Here is a 22,108-nt window from a genome sequence, read left to right as displayed (position 1 = left end):
GGGAGAGTGAGGGGAGAGAGTGAGAGGAGAGTGAGTGGAGAGAGTGAGGGGAGAGAGTGAGGGGAGAGAGTGAGCGGGAGAGCGTGAGGGGAGAGAGTGAGGGGAGAGAGTGAGAGGGAGAGAGTGAGAGGGAGAGAGTGAGGGGAGAGTGAGGGGAGAGAGTGAGGGGAGAGAGTTAGAGGAGAGAGTGAGGGGAGAGTGAAGGGAGAGAGTGATGGGAGAGTGAGTGGAGAGAGTGAGGGGAGAGAGTGAGGGGAGAGAGTGAGGGGAGAGTGAGAGGGGGAGTGAGGGGAGAGAGTGAGGGGAGAGTGAGGGGAGAGAGTGAGGGGAGAGAGTGAGGGGAGAGAGTGAGGGGAGAGTGAGAGGGAGAGTGAGGGGAGAGAGGGAGAGTGAGAAGGAGAGAGAGGGAGAGGGAGAGAGTGAGAGGGAGAGAGTGAGGGAGAGAGAGTGAGAGGGAGAGTGAGGGGAGAGTGAGGGGAGAGAGTGAGAGGGAGAGTGAGGGGAGAGAGTGAGGGGAGAGAGTGAGGGGAGAGAGTGAGGGGAGAGTGAGAGGGAGAGTGAGAAGGAGAGAGAGGGAGAGGGAGAGAGAGGGAGAGGGAGAGAGTGAGAGGGAGAGAGAGTGAGGGGAGAGATTGAGGAGGAGACAGTGAGCAGGAGAAGGGCTGAGGAGAGATTAAGAGAGAGGGAATAAAGGGAAGGGACAGAAGGGAGAGAGTAAAGAAGGAGAGAGTAAACTGAGGGTGAGAGGGTGATGGGAGTGGGGAGAATATATCCTGATCGGAGCTTGTGAGGTGCTGACGATCACTGGTCCCAGTGACCCCCATATGTGGAAGGGCCGGGGTTGATGGTTTTGGAACTTGAGGTCGACTACTGTGCATTTCCCTGTCCAGTCAGAACCCTTTCTAAAGCCCAGTAGAAGGTTGAACTCACTGTGCCCCACCACAAAGCATCTGCGTATGTGGCAAACTGCACGTTGGAATCCTTCTCCACCAAGTAGACGAGGAAGGAGGAGAAGATGAGGACCAGGAAGCCGATGTACCACGCCGTGATCAGTTCCTGCAGCGGGGGAACAGAACAACACAGCGTCAGCGCCTCTCGGGTCTGTCGACGGCACAGGGGTTGGGAGTCAGCACGGAGTGGCTGCAGAGGGATCAGGCTGCAAGGCGAGGCTACAAAGCTTGCAGTGGTGTTCGGTATATGAGGGAGTTGGGGAGGATCTGAATATTAGGTACAGGTCCCGGTTGACAGAGTGAGTGAGTCGGGGAGCATGGGACTGGCAATTGGCTTATTATTGTTACATGTACTAAGATGCAGTGAAAAGCTTTTGTTTTGCATGCCATCCAGACAGATCATTCCATACGTAAGTACATTGATGTAGTATAAAAGGAAAAAAAATCAGAATATATTGTTACAGTTACAGAGAAAGTGCAGTGCTGGCAGACAAGGTGCAAGGGCCACGATGAGGTAGGTTGTGAGGCCAAGAGTGCATCTATATCATGTAAGAGGTGTGACCAAGAGTCTGATAACAGTGGGATAACAACCGTCCTTGAGCCTGGTGGTATGTGTTCTCAAGCTTTTGATTGGTGAGTTGAGTGGTGTGGTTGGTGGGGCATGGCTTTTATTAGGTTAATGGAACGGACTCACTACCCGATAGCAGAAAGGTCAAAACCCTGGGGGTATAAATGTAAAGTAACTAGGAGAAAGGTTAGAGGGGAGATGAGGGTAAAACCGATCACCCAGAAGGTGTAGGGGTCTGGAACTCTCTGCTTGGGAGGGTGGTAGAGCAGAAACCCTCACCACATTTAAACATCAGTACAGATAGGCAGCAACACCTCCGGCACGATTCTTCTCAACACTGGTTTCCCACAAGGCTGCGTCCTCAGCCCTCTACTGTACTCCCTATACACTCATGACTGTGTGGCCAGATTCTGTTCTAACTCCATCTACAAGTTTGTATATGATACCACTGTAGTGGGCCGTATCTCAAATAACGATGAGTCAGGGTACAGGAAGGAGATAGAGAGCGTAGTGACATGGTGTCATGACAGCAACCTTTCCCTCAATGTCAGCAAAACAAAAGCGCTGGTCATTGACTTCAGGAAAGGGGGCGGTGTACATGCACCTTTCTACATCAACGGTGCTGAGGTCGAGAGGGTTGAGAGCTTCAAGTTCCTGGGAGTGAACATCAGCAATAGCCTGTCCTGGTCCAACCACGTAGATGCCACAGCCAAGAGAAGCTCACCAGCACCTCTACTTCCTCAGGAGGCTAAAGAAATTTGGCATGTCCCCTTTAACACTCACCAACTTTTATCGATGCACCATAGAAAACACCCTATCTGGATGCATCACGGCTTGGTATGGGCGGCTGCGCAGTATGGGACCGCGAGAAACTGCAGAGAGTTGTGGACACAGCTCAGCACATCACGGAAACCAGCCTCCCCTCCATGGACTCTGTCTATACTTCTGGCTGTCTCGGTAAAGCAAAGACCCCACCCACCTTGGACATTCTCTCTTCTCCCCTCTCCCATCGGGCAGAAGATACAAAAGCCTAAAAGCACGTACCACCAGGCTCAAGGACAGCTTCTATCCCACTGTTATAAGCCTATTGAACAGTTCCCTAGTACAATAAAATGGACTCTTGACCTCACAATCTACCTCGTTATGGCCTTGCACCTTATTGTCTACCTGCACTGCACTCTCTCTGCAGCTGTGACACCTCACTCTGCATTCTATATTGTTTTACCCTGTACTACCTCAACGCACTGTGTAATGAATTGATCTGTACGATCGGTTTGCAAGACAAGTTTTTCACTGTACCTCGGTACAAGTGACAATAATAAACCAATACCAATACCAATACCAATACTCCTTTCCCACCTATTGTATCATCTCCTGGATCAGAGCGAGTTCCAGTACCCTCTGTAACTATAATGTAACTCCCATTTAAGACTTTCAGCAATAGAGGCCAGCACTGGGCAGTGCCACGTGCTCCCATTAGTCACGGGTAATGAGGCACCATGGTCTCCTCTTTGATTCTCAGGGGCTATCTGAGTTCGATTCCCAGGTGCGCAAAAGGGACCTGGTGACTCACTGGTTAATGAATAGGATGGGAAATATTATATTCTGGAAGTTGGTTCACAGGACCTCAGGAATTTCCAGATGGAAATATACACGGTGCAACTGCTTTCCTTCTACCATTCTGGGAGCCACTTGATACATGAATAGTGGATTGTTGACTAATCCCAAGAATCAGTCTCTATCCGTGGCAACAGACCCGGACATGAGGTGTGGAAAATCCCCTGTGGTGGGTGGACTTTGGAACCAGAGGTACCAGACCAGCTGTTCCCCCGAGTCTTCAATTACACTCACACACATTGCATCAATTTGCTCATGTGCTCATAAATAAATCTAGAATTAAAAGCTAGCATCAGCAATGATAACTACGAAGCAACTGGATTGTCGTAAAAACTCACAAATGTCTTTCAGGGGAGAAGATCTACCATCCTTACCTGCTCTGGTCTATATGTGACTCCAAATTTACCAATATGGTTGACTTCTAACTGCCCCGTCTGTACAAAAGCAATAAGGATGGGCACTAAATGTTGGCCTTGTCAACAATGCTCACATTCCACGAATGAATAAAGCAAACAAAACAGTGGATCACAACATCATATTTTATAAAAGAGAGTTATCTAATTTGTGTTGGAATAGATTAGCGCTGACTCCAATGTATTTTCTCTGTCATCTGTACTAACACCTTCCACCGTCTCTCAGAAGAAACTTCTTTCGAGCTTGACGACCTATCTCCTCCCTCCCCTCACCCCTCCACCCACATGCTGCCCTTCAAGCAGACACTGTTTCCTCAGGTTCTGCTGTTCTGGACAAGGTGAAGCAGCTCATTGCTCTCCCAGTACATTCAGGATCCCGATGAAGAGCAGCTGTTTTGGAACGCACGGTACGGTAGTGTAGAGGCGGGCACGGTAGTGTAGCGGTTAGCATAATGCTTTACAGCGCCAGCGACCCGGGTTCAATTCTGGCTGCTGTCTGTAAGGAGTTTGTACGTTCTGCCCGTGTCTGCGTGGGTTTCCTCCGGGTGCTCCGGTTTCCTCCCACATTCCAAAGACGTACGGGTTAGGAAGTTGTGGGCGTGCTACGTTGGCGCCGGAAGTGTGGTGACACTTGCGGGCTGCCCCCAGAACACTCTACGCAAAAAGATGCATTTCACTGTGCGTTTCGATGTATGTGTGACTAATAAAGAAATCCTATCTGATCTTACCTACTCATCCATTCCCATAAGGAGGCAGTCCTGGCCAGGAATGTTCACTGTGTAGTGGTGGGACCTTCAAACCCAAACCCTCCTCCCGTCTCAGAACAGGAGCGGGAATGAAGGGGACTCGAGGGGAGGGGGTCGGTTCGGAAAGGTGCTTGGCTTATCAGTGTGCGCTCAGACCCAGTTTGCGAGATGGGATGGGTGTGGTTGATGAGCCTGCCAGGCAGACCTCCCCGCTCACCCACCTTACTGTGCGCATAAACCACGGAGCCCAGCAGCTTCCAAGTGCCTCCTCGACGGTCCATACGCACCATGCGGAGAATCTGCAGGAAGCGGAGGCTTCGGAGGGCGGAAGTGGCGAATATGTTCTGCTGGGTGCCGGCGGCAATGACCGCAATGGAGGCGATCAGTACGATGATATCTGCAGAGGGCAAGGACATCGGATTCAGGTCAATTTTTTGTCCCGTACACTAGGATGCAATGACATTCCTTGCTCGCATGAAGCTCACAGAGTAAACAGTGTACATGGTAATAATAAATACAACAACAAGAGCAAAACAACAGAATGGTGTGAAGGCTGCACTGCAGTCTGAGGTAGTGCAACCAGAAATGCTGAATGGAAGGGGTAGAATTCAGGGTTCAAGTACACGGCCGCACCACCGGGAAGGGGATGTGAAAGAGGTGACTGGTTCAGAAATCTGACAGCAGTGGGGAAGAAGCTGTTCTTGAGTCTGGTTGTCCGGGCTTTCAAGTTCCTGTATCTTCTCCCAGAAGGTAGAAGAGAGGCAAGGGGACGGCCAGGGGTGGCAGGCATTCGTGACGATACTGTTAGCCTTCCTGAAGCAACGCACAGGGTGTAGGTGGACTGGATGGAAGGAAGTGCGGAGCCTGTGACGGACTGGGCAGTGTTTACCGCTCTCCGCAGGTTCTGTCAGTCCAGAGCAGTTGCCGTCCCAGGCTGGGATGCAACCCGTCAGGATACTTCCTACAGCACACCTGTAGAAGTTCGAGAGAATCCTCATGGACAAACTGAATCTTCTCAGATGCTGAAGAAAGTACATATGCTGATGCGCTTTCTTGTGCATGACTGTGGCGGGACCAGAAGAGGTTGCTGGTGATATAGATGCCAAGGTACTTGAAGCTGTTGACCAGCTCTACAGCAGCTCTGTTGCTGAGGACACGTTGTTTTCACTCCTTCGTTTCTATCGATCAACAACCAGCTCTTTCATCTTGCTGATGTTAAGGGCAAGGTTGTTGTTCTGACACCATGACACAAGGTTCGTGATCTCTCTCCTGTACTCCATCTCATCATTGTTGTTGACAACAGAGGTATCATCTGCCTCTCCTAGTCCTCTCTGTGTTTCTCCGGCTCTCTACCTTCATTCTCATACATTGAACCTTACCTCTATGACCTCTCAACAACCATAAATAACCTTCCCCGTTCCTTCCTAATGTTTAATATTGCTGTTAAATCAACCTTTTACCCTCCTTTATTCTAACGTAACCTGTCCTATTTCATAGAACATAGAACAGTACAGCACAGAACAGGCCCTTCGGCCCACAATGTTGTGCCAACATAGCTAATCCCTCCTACCTACAGAATGCCCATTTCCCTCCATTATCCTCTCATTCATGTGCCCATCCAAACCCCTCTTAAGAGCCCCCAATGAATTTTCCTCCACCACCCTATCAGGTAACGTATTCCAGGCATCCACCACTCTCTCTGCAAAAACATACCCCTCGCGTCTGTTCTGATCCTACCCCCTCTCACCTTAAATGCATCCCTCTCAATAATGGGAAAAAGATATTGCTTGTCCACCCTATCTATGCCCCTCATCATTTTATACACTTTCAACAGATCAACCCTCAGCCTCCACCACTCCAGAGGAAAGAGCCCAAGTTTGTCCGGCCTCTCCTGATAGCACATGCCCTCTAATCCAGGCAGCATCCTGGTAAACCTCCTCTGCACCCTCTCTAAAGCCTCCACATCCTTCCTTTAGTGAGGTGACCAGAATTGCATGCAATACTCTAAATGCGGCCTAACCAGAGTTCTATAGAGATGCATCATGACTTCTTGACTCCTATACTCAATACCTCGATTAATAAATGCAAGCAGCCCATAAGCCCTTCTTAACCACCCTGTCTACCTGTGTAGCCACTTTCAATGAGTCATGGACTTGCACCCCAAGGTCTTTCTGCTCTTCAACACTTTTAAGGTTCTTGCCCTTCAGGGTGTACTGCCTCAACTTTCTTTTTATCCCCGACACTAGTGTGTCTCCGTAGTCCCCTCCCTGTTGCCTTGAATTTCCCACACTGTGGTGCCCATAACTCTGCAATCTTTCTGAACAATCTTCTGATCACAACTTCTAATAATTCCTTGTGATGTGCTGATTTTTTGATTATGGCTCTGTGAAGCTCTTTAAGATGTGTCTTCAAGTTTTTTGCTTATTATCTTGCTCAGGGAGCCTCTGCTGCATGCATGAAACTGATCAGTCAATGTGAATTTGTCAACGAACAATCTGCTGGAGGAACTCAATGGGTCGAACAGCATCTAGAACATGGAACATAGAACAGTACAGCACAGGAACAGGCCCTTCGGCCCACAATGTTGTGCTGAACAAATTAAACTAGTAATTAAATGCCAAACAAAACTAATCCCTTCTGCCTACACAATGTCCACATCCCTCCATTCTCTGCACATTCTTGTGCCCATCTAAGAGCCTCTTGAATGTCTTTATCATATCTTCCTCCACCACCACCCCTGGCAGCGCATTCCAGGCACCCACCGCTCTCTGTGTAAAACACCTGCCCTGCACATCTCCTTTGAACTTACCCCCTCTCACCTTAAATGCATGCCCGACATTTCAACCCTGGGAAAAAGATACCGGCTGTCTACTCTATCTATGCCTCTCATAATCTTATAAACCTCTATTAGGTCTCCCTTCAGCCTCCGCTGCTCCAGAGAAAACAACCCAAGCTTGTCCAACCTCTCCTTATAGCACATGGCAGCGTCCTGGTAAACCTCTTCTACACCCTCTCCAAAGCCTCCACATCCTTCCTGTAATGGGGGCACCTGTGGGAGGAAAGGAAATGTCGACATTTCAGGTCGAAACCCTCCAGTAGGACTGGTCAGTGAATTTGTCAGTCAGGCTGAGCAACCATAGAAGCTTCACAGCTGAGCTTGATTTCCATCTTCAGCTGAGGTGCACAACAACATTTCCCAACAGGAGCACCAGGGCTTGAATGTAGTGGGGATGCTTGCCTTGTCAAACCAGAAGCTGCAGGATTCAGGTGAGAAGGAGGAGATTTAAAAGGGATTTGAGGGGCACGTTTTTTTACACAGAGAGTGGTTGATACCTGGAATGTGCTGGAGGAGGTGGTGAAGGCAGATAGTCACAAAGTTTGAGAGACATTTAGACAGGCACTTGAATAAGCAGCGCGTAGAAGGATGCAGTCCTAATGCAGGCAAATGGGATTAATATGGGTAGTAACAATGTTCAGCATGGACTTGATGGGCTGAAGGGCCTGTTTCTGTGCTGTACGAAACTATGACTCTGCATGCTAACCATTCGTTCTGTCAGCTGGTTCACACCAACCACATTACAGTCAGATTTTACTCTGGCCCCAGCCAACATAATCCCTCCTAATTCTTTGGAGCACGTTAGAATTTAACAATAGATTTCATCAACTGACAGTTCTGTACAGCTTTCGTTTTCTACGTTTCAAGAAAAAACTCTCACTATTTACAATGGTGTGATGAATTGGATCTAATTAAATCCCTGAGGAACATTTAATTTTGAGAGGAGCTTGAACTGATCTTTTAATTTGGCACATTGTGTGGCAAGAGTGTATCAGCATTCAAGTTAGTGAAGGGAAAACAGCTGTTTCATAATTTCAGGCTGAAGATGATTTATTGGCGAGAATGTCCTGCTGCTGATATCAGGACAGCAGGAAGAGAAAGGGAGATATGCTGTGAGAAGCCTTTTTCTGATGCTATCAGTGTCTTGTGTTCAGTGGTCAGTTCTCTGGTTTCACAGACTCTTGGTGTCATTGTTCCTACCCCACAGGAGAATTCAGCATGATGTTGAACTGGATAGCATTGACATATTGGGCCGAATGGTCTGTTTGTAAGGGGCCACTGCTGAGTGGGTTTGCTCAGTGGCTTCTTCAAGCAACAGCTTCTCCCTCAGCTGTCGGAACAGCGCACGTGGTCAAAACTAGCAGGGGGAAGCTCTTAAAGAAAGGAAAGAGGTGAGGCCTTAAACAGATTCAAACACCAGGAGCAAGAAATTCGTAGTGTCGGTGGACCAGGACCCAATGTACATGAGTGAGCAGGGGTGAAGAACATCTGTTGAACATCAGGACAGAGGCAGCAGAGCCCACGTTTGGGGGTGGCACGGTAGTGTAGCAGTTAGCGTAATGCTATTACAGCGCCAGCGACCGGGCTTCAATTCCCGCCGCTGTCTGTAAGGAGTTTGTACGTTCTCCCCGTGTCTGCGTGGGTTTCCTCCGGATGCTCCGGTTTCCTCCCACATTCCAAAGACGTACAGGTTAGGAAGTTGTGGGCGTGCTATGTTGGCGCCGGAAGCGTGGCGACACTTGCGGGCTGCCCCCAGAACACTCTACGCAGAAGATGCATTTCACTGTGTGTTTCGATGTACACATGACTAATAAAGAGATCTTATCTTATCAGAAGGTCGGATCACATGGGATCCAGCGTGAGTTGGAATTGGCTTGGTGGTACGAGTCGGAGGGCTGTAGTGGAGGGTTGCTTTTCAGATTGGAGGCCTGTGACCAGTGGTGTGCCACAGGGATCAGTGCCCCTGTTGTTTTTTTATACTGTATATATGAATGACTTGGATGAGAATGCAGGTGGCCCGATTAGTAAGTTTACAGATGATGCCAAAATTGGTGGTAGTGGCCAGTGAAGAAGGTTGCCTAGGGTTACAATAAGATCTAAATCAACTGGGAAAGTGGGTAGAAGGATAGAATAGAGAGACCTAGGGGTATGAGTCCCTGAAAGTGGCAACACAGTTAGACAGGGTGGTGAAGAAGGTGTACGGCAAGCTTGCCTTTATCCGTCGGGACACTGATTACAAGAGCTGGGATGTAATGTTACAGCTGTACAAGGCGTTGGTGAGACTGCCCTTTGAGTACTCTGTGCTGTTCTGGTTCCCGTGCTAGGGAAGGACGTGATTAAGCTAGAGAGGGCACAGAAAAGATTCACAAGGACATTGCCGGGACTGGAGGGCTAGAGTTATAAGGAGAGAATGGATAGGCTGGGACTGTTTTCTCTGGAGAGAAGGAAGCTGAGGGATGAACTTATAGAGGTTTATAAAATCATAAGGGGCGTGGATGAGGTGAATGGTCACAATCTTTTACCTTGGGGAGGAGAATCTGAAACTAGAGGGCACAGGTTTAAGGTGAGAAGGGAAAAGATTTAAAAGAGACCTGAGGGGCATGTTTTTCACATGGGGTGGTGGGTGTATGGAATGAGCTGCCAGAGGAAGTGGTAGAGGCAGGTACAATTACAGTGCTTAAAAGACACTTGGACAGGTTCATGGATAGGAAGGGTTTAGAGGGATATGGGCCAAACGCAGGCAAATTGGGGGCTTTTAAGAGGGGCTTGGATGGGCACATGAATGAGAGGAAAATGGAGGGATATGGGCAATCTGCAGGTAGAAAGGATTAGCTATGTCGGCACAAAATTGTTGGCCGAAGGGCCTGTTCTGTGCTGTACTGTTCTATGTTCTATGTTTTAAGTGGTACTAGCTGAGGTAGGCACCTTGGTCGGCATGGACAAGTTGGGCCGAAGGGCCTGTTTCCCTGCTGTATGACTATATGAATCTATAAGAAGGAGGCAAAGTTATCCCCAAGGAGAATGTTGCTGATGGTTCTCTACCCCACTGCCAGCCAGGGGTATCTACGATTTGGCACATTAGAAGCTTATGCTTGACCCATTACACCGTTGCACTTGGGGGTGGAAATCTCGAAAACTGGCCCTACCCTACTGGTGAGTTATTTACCATTTCATCCAAGGAGTCTTTAAATGTTCAAAGTCTTCAGAAGAGGGAAAGGAATAGTCACACAGATGTAGATACCACATTTAAAATCTTTTATTATTAATCTTTGAATTTACTTTGAATTTGGCTGCTCTAGCCCAATAAACCTAAATGGTCATATCTACTACTTGAAGGTAATTTTCATTTAGTTAAAAGCAAGTAAATCATTGGCTGAGATTTAGCCACTTGGATTAAAAGCGCTGACAATTTTGTGGGAAAAACCATTTGCATATGAATTAATAAAACTGCACGAGGTTACCACAGATGTATATCAAAATGTGGCTTTCAGCAGTATGCAAATGAGCTTGGGAGCAAACTTAAGAGAGAAAAAAATTCACTTTGGAAAACAAGTTCAATTTGTGCTGGATTACTTGTGGAGAAACTTGTGGTTCGGACACATTTTCCGACGTTGAACAGAACTGTTTCAGGGTGAGGGTTTCAGGATGCCGGGATTGGATGAGGTGCATTATGGGGAGTGAGCTCGGTTATATTTCAACGCAGCTTGCCAATAGAAAGCGCTTACTCAAATTTTACTGCAAAGTTGATGCGTGTGGCGTCTCGCTCCACCCTACCAAGAGCCCCTGGGAGAGAGAGATTGCAGCATGCTTTAAATCACTGCCAGCTTGGAACTGATGCATCTGCACTTTGAGAGAGATGGATCAGAGGCTACCAACACACTTTGTGTCTTTTTACTATAAATAATTACCATTCTTTTCCCTCACCCTGGCTATAAGCCAGCTGTCCCTGTGTGTGTTTTACTGTTTATTCTCAGGTTGTGGGCAAGGCTGGCATTGATCACCCCCTGCGTTGCTGCAGCTAGTAACGATTTTGGAAGTGCTGTCTGTGTGATTTTGGAAAAGATTCCCCTTGTATCTTCCCAGAACTCCTCCTGTCAAAGGACCTCCCGTTCTCCACACCAGCTGGGGGTTCATCTGCAATCTCCACCCCAAAATCTCATACACTTCACCCACAGCTGCTTACCCTAATCTTGAGCCAGACCACCAACGTTCCGCTCAGATATTACTGGATACTCTTAGAACATAGAACAGTACAGCACAGAACAGGCCCTTCGGCCCACAATGTTGTGCCGACATAGCTATTCCCTCCTACCTACAGAATGCCCATATACCTCCATTTTCCTCTCATTCATGTGCCCATCCAAGCCCCTCTTAAAAGCCCACAATGAATTTGCCTCCACCACCCTATCAGGCAACACATTCCAGGCATCCCCCACTCTCTGAGTAAAAAACTTACCCTTCATGTCTGTTCTGAACCTACCCTCTCCCACCTTAAATGTATGCCCTCTGGTATTGGATTGCTCAATAATGGGAAAAAGATATTGCTTGTCCACCCTATCTATGCCCCTCATAATTTTATACGCTTCCAACAGATCACCCCTCAGCCTCCACTGCTCCAGAGAAAAGAGCCCAAGTTTGTCCAGCCTCTCCTGATAGCACATGCCCTCTAATCCAGGCAGCATCCTAGTAAACCTCCTCTGCACCCTCTATAAAGCCTCGACATCCTTCCTTTAGTGAGGTGACCAGAATTGTACACAGCACTCTAGATGCAGCCTAACTGGAGTTCCATAGAGATGCATCATAACTTCTTGACTCTTGTACTCAATACCTCAATTAATGAAAGCAAGCATTCCATAAGCCTTCTTAACCACCCTGTCTACCTGTGTAGCCACAGATGCTGCCTGACCTACTGAGTATTTTCAGAATTTTCTGTTTATATTATCCTCGGCTGACAGTGCATTGCCGTCTTGAGGGACTGCATGTATTTAATGCGCCCCTCCTATCCTAATATCCCCCTCATTTACTGTATTCTGCATTCTGTTATTGCTTTTCCCCAGTACTACCTCGATGTACTGATGTGATGAAATGATCTGTGTGGATGGCATGCAAAACAAAGCTTTTCACTGTACCTTGGTACATGTGACTATAATAAACCAATTCACCAAAAAGTGGTCAGATCTAAATCCCTGCACATGCCCATGACTAACAGCAATGATCTCGACAATAATGATAAGTTGTTGCTTGCTCTTCTTTGTATCTGGATCAGTCATTAGGGAAGAACGATGTGCTGAATTTGCTGTTAAAGGAAGACTACACTTAGATATCAAGGTGTTGATACCTGTTAGTCCACTGTTAGATATGCATCCATTTCGGAATTGGAATTGGAACTGGAGTTGGTTTATTATTGTCACACATACCGAGGTACAGTGAAAAACTTGTCTTGCATACCATTCGTACAAATCAATTCATTACACAGTGCATTGAGGTAGTACAGGGTAAAACAATAACAGAATGCAGAATAAAGTGTCACAGCTACAGGAGGTGTACAGGAGTGAGATAGATCGGCTGGTTGAGTGGTGTCGCAACAACAACCTCGCAATGTCAGCAAGACCAAGGAATTGATTGAAGACTTCAGGAAGGGGAAGTCGGGAGAACACACACCAGTCCTCACTGAGGGGTCGTGGTGATTAGCTTCAAGTTCCTGGGCGTCAACATTTCAGAGGATCTATCCTGGACCCAACACATTGATGCAATCACAAAGAAGGCATGCCCGCAGCTCTACTTCATTAGGAGTTTGAGGAGATTTGGTCTGTCACCAAAGACTCCTGCAAATTTCTACAGATGTACAGTGGAGAGCATTCTGACTGGTTGCATCACCGCCTGGTATGGAGGCTCCAATGCACAGGATCAAAAGAGGCTGCAGAGGGCTGTAGTCTCAGCCAGCTCCATCACAGGTGCAACCCTCCCTGCCATCGAGGACATCTTCAAGAGGCGGTGCCTCAAGAAGGCGGCATCCATCATTAAGGACCATCCGGGACATGCCCACTTCTTGTTATTACCATTGGGGAGGAGGTACAGGAGCCTGAAGACCCACACTCAACATTTCAGCAACAGCTTCTTTCCTTCCACCATCAGATTGCTGAACGGTCCATGAGCCCATGAACACTGCCTAGTTATTCCTCGTTTGCACTGTTTATTTATTTTTGTGGTCTTAAAAATTTCTATAAGTTACAAAGATAAATAAATTGCTGTACTGCTGCCACAAAACAACAAATTTCACGACATATGTCAGTGATAATAAACCTGATTCTGATTCTGCTTACAGAGAAAGTGCAATGCAGGGAGAAAATAAGGTGCAAGGTCATTATGAGGTAGATTGTGAGGTCTAGAGTCCATCTTATTGTTCTAGGGAACCGTTCAATGGTCTTATAAGAGCAGGATAGAAGCTGTCCTTGAGCCTGGTGGTACGTGCTTTCAGGCTTTTGTATCTTCTGCCCAATGAGAGGGGGGAGAAGAGAGAATGTCCGGGGTGGGTGGGGTCTGATTATGTTGGATGTTTTACTGAGGCAGTGAGAAGTGTAGACAGCGTCCATGGAGGGGAGGCTGGTTTCCGTGATGTGCTGAGCTGTGTATACAACTCTCTGCAGTTTCTTGCGCTCCTGGGCAGAGCAGTTGCCATACCAAGCCGTGATACATCCAGATAGGATGCTTTCTATGGTTCCATTTTACAAAAATGGGGGGAGGGAGTGTCAGTATTGAAGTAGGGCGGTGAGTGGGACTTTCACACCAGCTCACTGCATGCAGACTGGGACATTTATATCTCCGGAACCTCACCACCAGAGTCTGCCCTCACTCCAGCCAATGCCAACCAGAACGATGGGTCACCTGGGGTCACCTGCTTGAGGGCAGAGACTGCTCAACAAGCAGAATGATGGACAATATTTCCATGGAAAGATAAGTTTAGACAAGGAGATATTTCCAAGTTGAACCTCCACATTCAGCACAATTGAAGCTGATGTGCCAAGTGAAGCCTACTATCTACCTCTTCTCACCTGCACTTGATCAAAAAGAATTAACAGATGAAGTAGAGAAAATGTTAAATTCGAGTTGAAAATTGTGGAAATTATACTCAGAGATGTTTATTTCTCAGTTCTATTTATTTTTCAAAGTTAATGTTAGTGGGAGCTCTAAAACTGAAGGTCAATATTTGAGGGATCGTGCTTGTTAAACTGTATAAATTACATAAAAGGAAGTCAGACTTGCAATTATAGAGCATCTTTCCTGACGTTCCAAAACATTTTTCAACCAATAGAGTATTTTTGAAGTGAGGTCACTAATGTAATGCGGGAAACACAGCCACTGACATGTGCACAGCAAGCTCCCATAAACAGTAATGTGATAATGACTAGATCGTCTTCCTTGGAGAGATGATTGAAGAGGGATGAATATTGGTTAGGCCCACTTGCACTCCTTTTGAACTAATGCTATAGGATCTTTAACAACCACCTGAGAGGAGACGTTTGGACATCCCATGGCCGGTAAGGTGCTACACCTCTTGAGACTGCTGCCTCACAGCTCCAGGAACCTGGGTTCAATCCTCAGGGGATGCCTGGGTGGAGTTTGCAATTTCCTTCCTTGACTGTGTGGGTTTCCTCCCACATCCCAAAGACGTGTTGGTGGGTTGATCGGCTGCTGTAAATTACCCTTTAGTGTGGGTTAATGGCAAAAGAGAATCAAAGAGGAGTTGATGGGCAGGAGTGAGACAGTGTGGAGGAACAGAGGGATCGTGGGGTTCACGTCTATAGATCCCTCAAGGTTGCCACACAGGTCGATAGGGTTGTTAAGAAGGCGTATGGAGTGTTGGCCTTCATTATTCGGGGTATTGAGTTCAAGAGCCGCGAGATGATGTTGCAGCTCCATAGAATTCTGGTCAGACCACACTTAGAGTATTGTGTTCAGTTCTGGTCACCTCATTATAGGAAGGATGTGGAAGCTTTAGAGAGGGAGCAGAGGAGATTTACCAGGATGCTGCCTGGATTGGAGAGCATGTCTTATGAGGATAGGTTGAGTGAGCTGGGGCTTTTCTCTTTGGAGAGAAGGAGGATGAGAGGTGACTTGATAGAGGTGTACAAGATGATAAGAGCCAGTGGACAGTCAGAGACTTTTTCCCAGGGCAACAATGGCTAACACGAGGGGACGTAATTTTAAGGTGATTGAAGGAAGGTATAAGGGGGATGTCAGACATAAGATTTTTACACAGGGAGGGGTGGGTGCCTGCAGAGGTTATGGGGGCAGATACATTAGGGACATTTAAGAGACTCTTCGATAGACACATGAATGATAGTAAAATAGGGGGCTATATGAGACGGAAGGGTTAGATAGATCTTAGAGCAGGATATAATGTCGGCACAACATTGTGGGCCGAGGGGCCTGTACTGTGCTGTAGTGTTCTATATGTTCTAATACATTGGGGATGGGTGCAGGTAAACAGGGGGGTGGGGTACTGGGACTTGCTCGCCTGGGAGCTGACAGGGACTCGATAAGTTAGATGCCCTCCTGTGTGGTAACAATTCAATGAGACACACCAGGCACACTCTCCACACACAGTAATAAAGGTCACAGAAAGATGGCACCTCCAGGAACGCAGGGCTCTCCCAGTACTGCATTGGAGCTTTAGTTTAGACTTTGGTGCTCAAGTCTTTTTGGTGGTGGGGCATGAATGCAGGAACTCTGTCTCAGATGAAAGAATTAACACTGCAGCTGGTGCAGTAAGATAAGAAAAAGCAAAAAAAAATCACCTGGAGATGTTGGAAATCTGAAATAAAAACAGAATGCTGGATTTATCCAGCAGGCCAGGCAGCATGTGTGGAGAGAGAAAGATAAGTTGTTTTTTTTTATACGAGACTGAAACAGAGTTAACGCTTCGGGTCAATGGCGTTTGACCAGAACTAAAACGTGAACTCATGATCAAGATGCCACTGGAGCATAGCAACTTGATGCAAGCTGCTCTCTGCAGATCCACTCATTACTTCCATTATAATTGTTCTACTCTTTTAAGTCTAAATTCTATGACTCTAAGAATTACTGATAATGTTCGTCATGGCCTTGCACCTTATTGTCCACCTGCACTGCACTTTCTCTGTAACTGTAACACTTTATTCTGCATTCTGTTATTGTCTTCCCTTGTACTACCTCAAGGCACTGAACTGGTCAACTGATCTGAATGGATGGCAGGCAAAACAAAGTTTTTCGCTGTACTTCGTGTGACAATGTGTGACAATAATAAACCAATTTTGCCAGTTTTACCGAATATCTTTCTATCTCCACACACTCTGCCTGACCTGCTGAGTATTTCCAGCAATGTTTGATTTGATGAGGTAAGATGACCTGATGGGTTCGTGGTCTTTTATTGAGTTTCACGTACTAAGGAATGCTGCTGAGGCAGTTACTTGGTCTGACCCTGCATTATGCAGATCTCTCTCTCTCACTCTCTCTCTCTCTCTCTCTCCCTCTCTCTGCAAAGTCTTTGAAGCCAAGTTGGAATGCATTTAATTCTGTGGAACTGCATTCACAGAACTGCATTTTTGTCTTTGTACAGCAATAATGTGCGAAAATAGCCAACTTTCTATTATGTAAATGTACTGTTGACAAAGCATTCATTAAACATTTATTTCATGTTCCCATGCACAGAGTTTTACTGCAGTATTTGAAAGATATTTATTATTTTGCAACAACTTGACTAATGGGGTCAATTATGGCCAGAGCCTGAAAAAAGGTCAGGTGGTGATCACAATATAACCTCATCAGTGAATGAAGTTAATAGGCTGTTTTACTCATTTCTCAAAATATATTCAAGAAATATCTTTGCAGGTGATGTAAAGATCGGTGGTGTTGTTGACAGTGCAGGGAGGTTATGCAGCAACTGTACAGGGTACTGGTGAGGCTGCACCTGGAGTACCGCGTGCAGTTCTGGTCTCCTTACTTGAGGAAGGATATACTGGCTTTAGAGGCAGTGCAGAGGAGGTTCATCAGGTTGATTCTGGAGCTGAAGGGGTTAGCCTATGAGGAGAGGTTGAGTCACCTGGGACTACACTTGCTGGAATTCAGAAGAATGAGAGGTGATCTTATAGAAACATAAAATTATGAAGGGGATAGATCAGAAGGGAGGCAGAAAAGTTGTTTCCACTGGTAGGTGAGACTAGAATAAGGGGACATAGCCTCAAGATTCAGGGGAATAGATGTAGGATGGAGATGAGGAGAAACTGCTTTTCCCAGAGAGAAGTGCATCTGTGGAATTCTCTGCCCAGGGAAGCAGTAGAGGCGACCTCATTAAATATATTTAAGACACAGATAGATAGATTTTTGTATAGTAGGGAATTAAGGGTTATGGGTAAAAGGGTTATGGTGGATCTGAGTCCACGGCCAGATCAGCCATGATCTTATTGAATGGCGGAGCAGGCTCGACGGGCCAGATGGCCACCTCCTGCTCCTGTTTCTTACGTTCTTATATCAGTGCGTTGGTGAAATGGGCTGAGAAATAGGAGACAGAATTTAACTCCGATAAATGCGAGGTGATGTCTTTTGGGAAGATTAGTAAGACTAGGACATACGTCATGAATGGTTGGGTCCTAGGGAGTATTGAGGAACAGATGGACCTTGGTGTACAAGTCTATGGATCCTTGAAGGAGTCAGCACAGGTAGATAACGTGGTTAAGAAGGCACATGGGATTGAATACAAGAGCAGGGAGGTTATGTTCCAACTTTATAAAACCTTGGTCAGACCTCAGCTGGAGCATTGCATGTAGTTCTGTTCACTACGCTGCAGGAAGGATGTGATTGCACTGGAGAGGGTGCAGAGGAGATTCATCAGATGCTGCCTGGGATGGAGCGTTTTAGTAATGATCAGAGACGGGAGAGGTTTGGTTGGTTTTCCCTGGAGCGGAGGAAGTTAAGAGGGGACATGATTGAGATATAGGTAAGGTAGACTGCAGGAAACATATCCCCATATCAGAGGTGAGTGCAACTAGAGGACAAAGATTTAGGGTAAGAGGGAAGAGATTTAGAGGGGATCTGAGGGGGACACGTTTCACCCAGAGAGTGGTGAGTAACTGGAGTACACTTGCAGAGAAAGCGATGAAAGCAGAGTTGCCAACAGCATTTAAGAGGTGTCTAGACGAGTCCTTGGATTGCCCAGGCATAGGAGGCTACAGGCCAATTGCTGGAAGATGGGATTAATTATGGATGGATCAGAATCTGAATCAGGTTTATTATCACTGACGTATGTTGTGAAATTTGTTATTAAAAATTACTATAAATTACAAAAATAAATAAATAGTGCAAAAGAGGAATAACAAGGTAGTGTTCATGGTTTCATGGATCATTCAGAAATCTGATGGCGGAGGGGAAGAAGCTGTTCCTGAAACATTGAATGTGGGTCTTCAAGCTCCCGGACCACCTCCTCGATGGTAGAAATGAGAAGAGGGCATGTCCCGGATGGTGAGGGCCCTTAATGATGGATGCCGCCTTCTTGAGGTACTGCATCTTGAAGATGTCCTCGATGGTGGGGAGGGTTGTACCCGTGATGGAGCTGGCTGAGTCTACAAACCTCTGCGGCCTCTTTTCATCCTGCACATTGAAGGCTCCACACCAGGCCTATTGGTCAGAATGGGCATGCTAGGTTGAAGGGCCATGCTGTATGACTCTATGACTTTACAACTATGATTCAATGCTTGAGGGTAGCCAGCATTCTTTGGGACTAATAACATACCAACATCCAACTTATTCCCAAACTAACCAACCTAACTAAACTTGGCAAAGCACAGTACGCCACGTAGCCTGTAAAAGAAGAGAATGAGTGAACATCAGAACTGCAATATTGATTTGCCACTGCCTGCTTTAGGGCCACACTGTCACTGTAGCTCACCTGTGACAAATCTTTACCCTTTCAGATTCTAATTCTCTTGCTGTGTTAACCCAACGTTTCCTGGTTACTTTTCACATTTCACGCGTGCGTTACTTGTCTGTTGGTGACAGGATGGACGCGACATTATGCTGAGGAACAAGACATTTTGGCCAATATTATTGTTCAGCTGCGATATGAAGGAAGAAACTAAAGTCTTACAAACACAGGAGTTGGATTTAGGATTTTCCCTGGATACAGCAGGGAACAGGCCCTTTGCTCTTCTATGCTGACTGCCACCCATTTACACCAATCTTACACTAATCTCAGTTTTTTTTTCATAAGACCATAAGATATAGGAGCGGAATTAGGCCATTCGGCCCATCGGGTCTGCTCCGCCATTCGATCATGGCCGATTTATTTTTCAACCCCATTCTCCTGCCTTCTCCCCATAACTCTTAACTCTCTTGCCAATCAAGAACCTATCAATCTCTGCTTTAAATACACCCAATGACTTGGCCTCCACAGCCCTCTGTGGCAATGAATTCCATAGATTCACCACCCTCTGGCTGAAGAAATTCCTCCTCATCTCAGTTCTCAAGTGACGTCCCTTTATTCTGAGGCTGTGCCCTCTGGTCCTAGACTCTCCCACTAATGGAAACATCCTCTCCAAATCCACTCTATCCAGGCCTTTCAGTATCTGGTAGGTTTCAGTGAGATTCCTCCCCTCATCCTTCTGAACTTCAGCGAGTACAGGCCCAGAGACATCAAATGCCCCTCGCAGGTTAAGCCTTTCCTTCCTGGGATCATTCATGTGAACCTCTCCAGGGCCAGCACATCTTTCCTTAGATACGGGCCCCAAAATTGCTCACAATATTCCAAATGCAGTCTTATAAAGCCTCAGCATTACATCCTTGCTTTTATTTTCTAATCCTCTTGAAATGAATGCTAACATTGCATTTGCCTTCCTTACTACTGACTCAACCTGCGAGTTAACTTGAGGGAATTCTGAACTAGGACTCTCAAGTCCTAGCCCAGGATTCCTCAACACACTCCCATCAGCTCTCCACAGATTCTACCACTCACCTACAAACCAGGGGCCATTTACAGCAGCCAATGAACCTACCAACCCTCACCTCTTAGGGATGTGGGAGGAAACTTGAGCACCCACACGATCACAATGTGTAAATCCCACACATACAGCACCGAGTCGCTGGAGCTGTGAGGCAGCAGCCGTCCCACCAATACTGCCCAAAGACATAGAACCTTCCCCCCTATATATTGGGCTTCTCCTTTTCCTATCTTCAGTCCTGAAGAAGGGTCCTGACCTGAAACGTTGACCGCCTGCTTTTCTCTGCGGATGCTGCCTGGCCTGCTGAGTTCCTCCAGCATCATCGTGTTTTTTTATCATTGACATAGAACCATATGTTCTGTGCACTGTGGCTGCAGTGCGCACCACCTACAGAATGCAATCCAGCCACTCATCCACCTGCTTGGGATTGGAATTGGAATTGGTTTATTATCGTCACTTGTACCGAGGTACAGTGAAAAACTTGTCTCGCATACCGTTCGTACAGATCAATTCATTACACAGTCGATTGAGATAGTACAGGGTAAAACAATACAGAACGCAGAGTAAAGTGTCACAGTAACAGAGAGAGTGCAGTGCAGGCAGACAATAAGGTGGTGAGGAAGGTGCCCAAGCCAGAATCTGCCACGAATACGCAAGCTGCAAGCAACAATCTTTCTGATTCAAAATCTCAACTTCTATCAGCTAGTCCAGAAGACGTCAACCAATTTTGTTGCTTTGTCAAAAAGACGAAGAAAGTGCCTTCCACCAACAAAGAACTAAATGCAACAAAGTTGTTGTTGACTGCTGTCACCTGATTCCAAAGTAATAAGGTACAAGGTTATAACGAGGTGGATTGTGAGGTCAAGAGTCCATTTTATCGTACTGGGGGACCGTTCAATAGTCTTATAACAGTGGGACAGAAGCTGTTCTTGAGCCTGGTGGTACGTGCTTTCAGACCTTTGTATCTTCTGCACTATGGGAGAGGGGAGAAGAGGGAATGTCCAGGGTTGGGTGGGGTCTTTGATTATGCTGGCTGCTTTACTGAGGCAGCGAGAAGTATAGACAACTTCTGTAGCACCTAATCAAGAAGGCCACACAGTGGATAGATTACATGTTCCCCTGCCAGATGGCACACCATCCCTTCCAACTTATCTGCTCTAGATTCTCTCCTCAATTTCGTGTGATCATAGGTAGATAGATAGATTTCTTTATTTGTCATTGTACTGTTGCAACAACAACACAACGAGATTACGATGGCACTCCCTTGCCTAATAAAAACCAAAACAGTAAATTGATAAGAGTAATTATAACTATAAATAAAACAAACATACTTACACAAATATAAAGTATAAAAAAAATGTGAAAGGCAGTGTGCAAATGAACCATGATAATAATGATAATCAGTAGCATATCAATATCAATATATTAAATAACACCATGATGAGTCCAGCCGGTAAAGGGGGGAAGACATAGTATGTGTGTTGTATGTATGTATAGGAGGTGTCAGTCCATGTTCAACAATTTAACAGCTTTGGGAAAAAAGCTGTGTTTCGGTCTTTTAGTGTGTGCATGTATTGTCCTGTATCGCCTACCAGAGGGGAGCAGGCTTAAAAAGGTAGTGAGCAGGGTGAGCTGGTTCTCGAATGATGTTTAAAGCCCTGCTCCCACATCAAGCCTGATAGATGTCCTCCATCGCTGGTAACTGAGTCCCAGTGATGTTTTGGGCCGTCTTAATGACCCTCTGCAGAGCCTTCTGTTCCTTCCTAGTGCAGCTGGCATACCAAGCAGTAATGTTGTATGTCAGGATGCTCTCCACCGCACACCGGTAGAAGTTCACCAGAATGTTCTGAGACAGTCTGGCTCTCCTCAATTTCCTCAAAAAATAGAGGCATTGCTGTGCCTTCCTAATGACAGCTGAGGTGTGTATTGCCCAGGAAAAGTCCTCGGTGATGTATGCTCCCAGGAATTTAAAACTGGAGACTCTCTCCACAGCCTCACCACCAATGA

General features: G+C 46.5%; 1 protein-coding gene across 1 annotated transcript in view; it reads right to left on the bottom strand.

Annotated features, from left to right (window-relative positions):
* LOC127574904 (potassium voltage-gated channel subfamily KQT member 5-like) overlaps positions 1-22,108 on the bottom strand; it is a 242,793-nt gene that overhangs the window by 36,932 nt on the left and 183,753 nt on the right. The window contains exons 4-5 of the mRNA XM_052024397.1: positions 4,516-4,691; positions 931-1,056 (exon numbers count right to left, since the gene is read on the bottom strand). Of these exons, the coding sequence (XP_051880357.1) occupies positions 931-1,056; positions 4,516-4,691 (302 nt within the window). The remainder of the gene's footprint in view (positions 1-930; positions 1,057-4,515; positions 4,692-22,108) is intronic.

The sequence above is a fragment of the Pristis pectinata genome, chromosome 10, assembly GCF_009764475.1.
Source record: "Pristis pectinata isolate sPriPec2 chromosome 10, sPriPec2.1.pri, whole genome shotgun sequence".
In the NCBI taxonomy this organism is placed as follows: Eukaryota; Metazoa; Chordata; class Chondrichthyes; order Rhinopristiformes; family Pristidae; genus Pristis; species Pristis pectinata.
The sequence above is the reverse complement of the archived record's forward strand: the minus strand, read 5'-3'. Positions and strand labels throughout refer to the sequence as shown.